The 7,676-nt window shown below is 37.0% G+C and overlaps 1 protein-coding gene across 1 annotated transcript; it reads left to right on the top strand.

The window, feature by feature from the left end:
- Positions 1-5,312: 5,312 nt before the first annotated feature.
- On the top strand, positions 5,313-6,479 carry LOC116005361 (glycine-rich RNA-binding protein 4, mitochondrial-like). Its single transcript, XM_031245643.1, has 4 exons — positions 5,313-5,449; positions 5,746-5,814; positions 5,909-6,015; positions 6,089-6,479. The coding sequence occupies exons 1-4, from the start codon at positions 5,347-5,349 to the stop codon at positions 6,134-6,136; spliced, it is 327 nt and encodes a 108-aa protein (XP_031101503.1). The 5' UTR covers positions 5,313-5,346; the 3' UTR covers positions 6,137-6,479.
- Positions 6,480-7,676: the final 1,197 nt, after the last annotated feature.

Genomic DNA, 7,676 nt, shown 5'->3' with positions numbered 1-7,676 from the left:
GGATGGTGAAAAACCCGTGGTTGTTAAAAACTCATGAAGGCGTTTAAACCATGCACGTGGAGCTTGCTTCAGACCATATAGCGAACGATGTAGATGACAAACGTGCCCAGGGTGTGATGGATCTTCGTACCCCGGCGGCTGTTTCATATACACTGTTTCAGGGAGATGCCCATTTAGGAAAGCGTTGTGGACATCTAACTGGCGTAGAGTCCAAGAATGAGTGACAGCTAGAGAAAACAGAAGTCTAACTGTCGTGGGTTTCACAACGGGACTGAAGGTGTCGAAAAAGTCTTCACCCGCGACCTGATTAAAACCTTTGGCAACAAGCCGTGCTTTATACCTTTCTATAGTTCCATCTGCCTTACGTTTGGTGCGATATACCCATTTGCAGCCGATAATGTTCATTAATGGTGTAGCAGGCACAAGTTTCCAGGTATTGTTATGCAATAATGCATTGAACTCCTGATCCATAGCATCTCGCCAATGCGGGTGTCCCACAGCTTGGGAGTAACAAGTGGGATCAGTGGTGGTGTGTAGAGCAAAAAACTGCTCACCAGTACCCTTAGTCTTTCTGCGTGTGCGCATGGCATGACCAGTATCCTGAATTTGAGCCGTGACTGGTTGTGTGTCCGAAGTAGAACGCGTTACCGTTGGTGAAGGTACTAACTGTATGTCACCTTGTGTGTCGGTTGACGAGGTAGGAACATACTGTGACGTAGACGCCTCCGTAGTAGGAATTATGGGTGTAGAAGGACTGTGCACTTGAGTAACTAACGGTGCAGTTGCCCAAGGAATAGAAGGTGTTTGTGACGTCACATTATCCTGTAAAGTACCCTGAAAAGGAAAAACACTTTCATCAAACCGCACATGGCGACAGATATAGACTTTACCAGTGTCTAGGTCCATGCAACGGTACCCCCTATATGAAACCGGATAACCTAGGAAGACACACGGAGTGGACCTATACTCAATTTTGTGGCGATTGTATGGACGAAGGTAAGGGAAACATCGACAACCGAAGACACGAAAAAAGGTGTAAGGAGGTTGAACATTATATAACTTATAGTACGGACTGTTGAATTTTATAGCGGAAGAGGGTAAGCAATTAATTAGAAGAGTTGCAGACTCAAAAGCGAAGTCCCAAAATTTGAGGGGAGTGGAACTGTGAGCCATTAACGCTAACCCCGTTTCTACTATGTGCCTATTGCGGCGTTCTACCCTCCCATTTTGTTCATGCGTGTGGGCACAAGACTGACGATGCGTTATACCTAACGATTCAAACATAGTGTGAAGATGACGATATTCTCCACCTAAGTCTGACTGAATGGCCTTGATAGAACGGGAGAACCGTCGTTCTACCATTGCCCGAAACAAGGTAAAAACTGTATATAGATCAGATTTTACACGTAGGGGATAATACCAAGTATACCGGGAGTAGTCGTCTACAAATAGGACAAAATAACGACTACCCGAGGTTGAAATAACTGGAGACGGACCCCAAATATCCGTAAAAATCAAATCTAAGACAGCATTGCTATTATTTTTAGCCCTATCTAAAGGAAATCGAGATGCTTTTCCAAGTTGACAGGCCGGACAAACTGGTAACGAACTGACTTTATTTGTGACTGGACACAGTTTCAAGACTCGTTGCAAAACTTGGCTATGTGGATGACCCAGACGTTGGTGCCAAATGGCAGATGAGGCTCGGGCTGTAACGAACGCAGATTGACTACGAGGAAGCAACAACTTGTACAGACCGCCCGAAGTGGAACCCTTAAGCAGAACCGCCTGCGTTGTGCAGTCCTTCACAAGAAAGAAACTTTTATGAAACTCGAAGTAAACGTTATTCTCGTTAGTGAAACGATAAACAGAGAGTAACGGTAAAGACAAATTTGGCACATGCAATATATTAGACATTTGTAACAAGTGCGACTCAGAAGGGATAACCGTGCGACCGACACTAGTTATGTCCAAACCTGTACCATTTCCTACTTTCAGCACATCACCACCCATGTATGGCTCAGTGTGATCCAGCAACTGCGCATCCGGCGTGGCATGTGAGGATGCGCCGGTGTCAGGGTACCACGCATCCGCCGCCATTGGAGCCGCGACTTCGCCGGAGTAAGTGGCGTGTGCTTGAGCCGGTGGCCGATCATCATACCGCTTGAAGCACGTCACAGCAGTATGTCCATGGGATCTGCAAATCTGGCACTTGGGAGTACCGCCTCTGCCGCCGCGGCCTGGAGTGCCACCACCACGTCCGCGCCAGTTGCGACCGCCACCACGGCCAGAGGAGAAATGCCGTCCGCCATTTCCAGAGTTGCTCCTGCCGCGACCTGTATGAAACGCCGACGGAGCAACCTGCGATCCAGTCGAGTCAGCCGGCGAGTAATCATCGATCTGGATGAACTCCTGCGCCTGCACTTGGTCGGCGAGTTGCGGCAACGTGACCGGTGTTGCAGCAGCGGTGAGATGGCTGGCCAAGGCGCGAAACTCCGGACGCAGTCCTCTTAGAACGTAGAGGATCTGCTCGTCGGCGGTGAGAGGGCGACCAGCTAGCGAGAGGGCTTCGACTAACATCTGCGCCTGACCTAGATACTCCGCCGGTGTAGAATTCCCTTGGCGAAGAGTCTGGAATTGCCCTAGAAGGCTGAGGCAGCGTGTTCTCGACGTGGACGCAAGAGCTCCGGTGATGGAATCCCAGACGTCGCGGGAGGTGTCCTTCCCTACGGCGAGATACATTACCTCGCTTGTGAGCGAGGATACGATTAGAGAAAGGATCCCCTGATCCTGTTGCACCCACGGCATGTAGGCAGGATTGGGGATCGCCGGCGACGGTGCAGTGGCAGTTGACGGAACGCCAGAAGGAATTGTGGCCGGCGGGCACGGATGAGAGCCGTCAATGTAGCCGATGAGTCCTTGGCTACGTAAAAAGGGTAGGATTTGGGTTCTCCAATAGATATAATTCCTGGAGGTAAGTTTGATGGTTACGGAGTGATTGGCCGTCGACAAGGATGGAGTCGGCGGCATCGTCGGAGCGACAGCGGGAGTGATCGCACCGTCGTTCACCGGAGAGGCCATCAGTTTACGATTTTACGGGAAGGTAGGAGAGAGAAAGAGATATCCTAACCTGACGCTGATACCAGATGAGCGTAGATTAACCTCGATTAACTGAATTACAGATTGATGGAGTTCCTATATGAGAGACTGCACAATAGTCTCCTAAACTATAGGAACACATTATTGACCAAAGGCTAGCCACTAATACTATAACTATATATTATACAAGTATTAAATATAACATGGCTAACATAATAACTATAATTTTGTTTAATAATTATTATTTCCGTGTGACTATTTTGTTAATATATGTACATAAATAAGGAATCCATACAGGAATGTAATTGACTAAAATATTTCAAATTAATTTCCGTGTAGAATAAGGAATGGAGTCATATTTTGAATATTTTGTCAATTTTAGCCATAAATAAGGAATGATAAGGAAGGCTAGAATTTCTGATAAGTAATTATTATATAATATTATGTTGACCGATTTCAAAATTTTTGGACTAAAATGAGCGGGAAAGTTAGTACTTCTGTTTTAATATATATATATAGATNTAACTATATATTATACAAGTATTAAATATAACATGGCTAACATAATAACTATAATTTTGTTTAATAATTATTATTTCCGTGTGACTATTTTGTTAATATATGTACATAAATAAGGAATCCATACAGGAATGTAATTGACTAAAATATTTCAAATTAATTTCCGTGTAGAATAAGGAATGGAGTCATATTTTGAATATTTTGTCAATTTTAGCCATAAATAAGGAATGATAAGGAAGGCTAGAATTTCTGATAAGTAATTATTATATAATATTATGTTGACCGATTTCAAAATTTTTGGACTAAAATGAGCGGGAAAGTTAGTACTTCTGTTTTAATATATATATATAGATAATATACATCATATAGTAATTTAATTGTTGTAAATTTTTTTTTGTGTGAATATTATCATGAGAGAAATTTAATTATGTACATTAACATAATATATTAATATTTTTTGGAATACTATAATATACATCATATTGTAATTTGATTGTTGGAATTTTTATTTTTTTGAATATTATCATGAGAGGAATTTAATTACGTACATTAACATAATATAGTAATATTTTTTTAATACTATAATATACATCATATTGTAATTTGATTGTTGGAATTTTTATTTTGTTTGAGTATTATGATGAGAAGAATTTAATTACGTACATTAACATAATATAGTAATATTTTTTTAACACTATAATATACACCATATAGTAATTTGATTGTTGAAATTTTTATTTTTTTTTTACCATATAGTAATTTGATTGTTGAAATTTTTATTTTTTTTTTTGAATATTATCATGAGAGGAATTTAGTTATGTACATTAACATAATATAGTAATATTTTTTTAATACTATAATATACATCATATAGTAATTTGATTGTTTGATTTTTTTTTTGAATATTATAATGAGAGGAATTTAGTTACGTACATTAACATAATATAGTAATATTTTTTTAAATACTATAATATATATCATATAGTAATTTGATTGTTGAAATTTTCATTTTTTTAATATTATCATGAGAGGAATTTAATTACATACAATAACATAATATAGTAATATTTTTTTAATACTATAATATACATCATATAGTAATTTGATTGTTGGAATTTTTTTTTTTTTTGAATATTATCATGAGAGGAATTTAATTACGTACATTAACATAATATAGTAATTTTTTTTGAATACTATAATATACATCATAGAGTAATATATATATATATATATATATATATATATATATATATATATATATATATATATATATATTATACGCAAGATTAAAATATTTTGAACAATAATTGAATTGCATGGTATAATAACTATTATTTTGTTTAATAATTATTATTTCCGTGTGACTATTTTGTTAATATATGTACATAAATAAGGAATCCATACAGGAATGTAATTGACTAAAATATTTCAAATTAATTTTCATGTAGAATAAGGAATGGAATCATATTTTGAATATTTTGTCAATTTTAGCCATAAATAAGGAATGATAAGGAAGGCTAGAATTTCTGATAAGTAATTATTATATAATATTATGTTGACCGATTTCAAAATTTTTGGACTAAAATGAGCGGGAAAGTTAGTACTTCTGTTTTAATATATATATAGATATAGATTATACTTATAAATACATTTGTATTTGCGGGTAACTTATGTCTTGCATAAAATTCTATAGGATCAAGCAGAGTACACCATCCAGAATAAAAATCAATGCGCCGTATGCAATGCCTGAATGCCATCCCCATCTCTGCTGCAGCCCCACTTGCCAGAAGGCTCATGTCAAGTCTCGCTTGCCGCAATCTGTTCATCGGAGGTCTCTCTACTCTTACTTTATGCGAAGGGTTTATTTCTTGCTTGTAAGATGTTTGACAAATTGTCTAAATAACAATGAATTTTATGCTGCGCCATAATTGGTAGAGTTTGATGAACCATTAACCAATAGATAATTGATTAACGTTAATAAAAATGCACAATATTTCTTGAACTAACTGTTGCCCCCCCCCCCCAACACACACACACACCTCCCCACACAGAATTGCATATTTTGAACAAATCCCAGATTTGGGTTCTCTGTGCCATCCTAAATTTTATTACAAACGAATGTTTCAGGCCTTTCATACGACACCAATGAAGCTGTTCTAAAGGGAGCTTTTGAGAGCCATGGTGAATTAATTGAAGGTAATAATTAATAGAAAAGCCAGTGATCTTTTCCAGTTTCTGCAACATTTTGCTACCTCTGAAAAGACAGGATACATTGTATTGCGTGTTTTAGTGAAGGTAATATGTGACCACAAAAGTGGGAAATCCAAGGGCTATGGGTTTGTGAAATTTGAGTCTGAAACTGCAGCAAGCAAGGCTTTAAAGGAAATGGATGGCCAGGTACTTGTAAAAGTGTTTTTAATGCATACACTTTAGTAGTCTCTCCTGGATTCATTATTATGCTTCTATGTAGTTATTGGATGGCAGAAGCATAAGAGTCCATTATGCCCAGAAAGGATGACTTCCAAGGTTACCACACATGATACTTCGGTTTCTGCTCAATGAGCAAAAGTCTAGTCTCTATCGATCAGTTGAGTCACCATGCTTTTTCCCTCCAGTCTTGTCAGGCCAGGGTGGGGGGTGCAGTGCGTGCCAATTTCTAGGTCTTTAATGCACCTGCGCGTGCACTGCCAATTTCTTCTTCTTCTTTTTTTTTTTTGGCAAAAAAATCAATAGGAGTTCAATTTTCTTCTTTTTCTTCTCACCTCTTTCTTCCACATAAGCTTCAAAGCCTGGAGAAACTCTTCAAAATCCAATGTTGTAGATGCTATTACTAAATACGTAGTATCAATATGCTATTGACAAAGAAAAGGTGTGTTATGCATGGGGCATTTCTGTTCATTTTCAAACTATCAATAGCTCCTTCAGTCACTACTGCTTTCTTTAGCATACACAAGTCACAAGAGAGCTTCTATAATAATATCTAAAAGGAAAAGGTATGGTGAAAGGGGATTGAGCTAAATAACATGTTGAGTTCTTCTTTGGATCTCATAAAATATTACAGCCAAGTCAAATATTTTCATCATTGCACCATCAATATTTTGAATTGGGTTTAAATGATTTCTAAGCTTAGAGGCGTGTTGTATGCTGCGGCCATAAAAGTGATGGAATTTTTTAATTTTTTTTTTATTTTTAAAAGCTTTAAAAGAAATTATACCAAACAATTAAAAATTAATTTACCAAATACCTTTTTACCCTTACCTAACAATCATTTATCAAACATGGCAATTATCTTCTCAATAGACCGTCATCATAATTCATAACTCTACTTGTATAATTGTATAAATACTACTCCGTATTAGGATACAAATTATTGTCTTTTCATTTTTTTTTAGTTATTTTTTTTGTTTTGTCATATTTTTCTTTAGTTATTTTTTGTCTTTTCATAATTCATACTAGAATATTTTTGTCTTTTCATATTTTTCTTTATTTTTTTTTTATTTCAACGAGTTTAATTGGTAGAGTAAATACCATTGGAGGTCCCCCGACTTTGATGGCACCGTCACTTTTAGTCCTCAACTTTTAAATCAACCACTTTTAGTTCTCTTACTTTTTGTTTCTAGCCACCTATGGTCCTTCCTTTAGAATTGGACATCTAATGTCATTTTCTGAAGGGCAATTCAGTCATTTCATAATTAATGTATTAAGTATTATGTTTCATCATCAGAATAATTGAAGAAACTCTATTCTCCACTCCTCTTTGTTAACACTAAATTTTGGACCAAATGACTGAATTGCCCTTGAAAAAATGACATTAGATGTCTAATTGTAAAGAAAGGATCATAGGTGGCAAGAAACAAAAAGTAAGATGACTAAAAGTAGTTGATTTAAAAGTTGAGGACTAAAAGTGGCAGTGTCATCAAAGTCAGAAGACTAAAAATGGTTAATTTAAAAGTTGAAGACTAAAAATGGCGGTGCCATCAAAGTCGGAGGACCTCCACTGGTATTTACTCTTAATTGGTATAACAATTCTTTTAATTGTCCCTCTCTTTTTCTTTTAC

Source organism: Ipomoea triloba, chromosome 14, assembly GCF_003576645.1.
Source record: "Ipomoea triloba cultivar NCNSP0323 chromosome 14, ASM357664v1".
In the NCBI taxonomy this organism is placed as follows: domain Eukaryota; kingdom Viridiplantae; phylum Streptophyta; class Magnoliopsida; order Solanales; family Convolvulaceae; genus Ipomoea; species Ipomoea triloba.
Note: the sequence above shows the minus strand (reverse complement) of the source record. Positions and strands in the feature narration are given on the sequence as shown.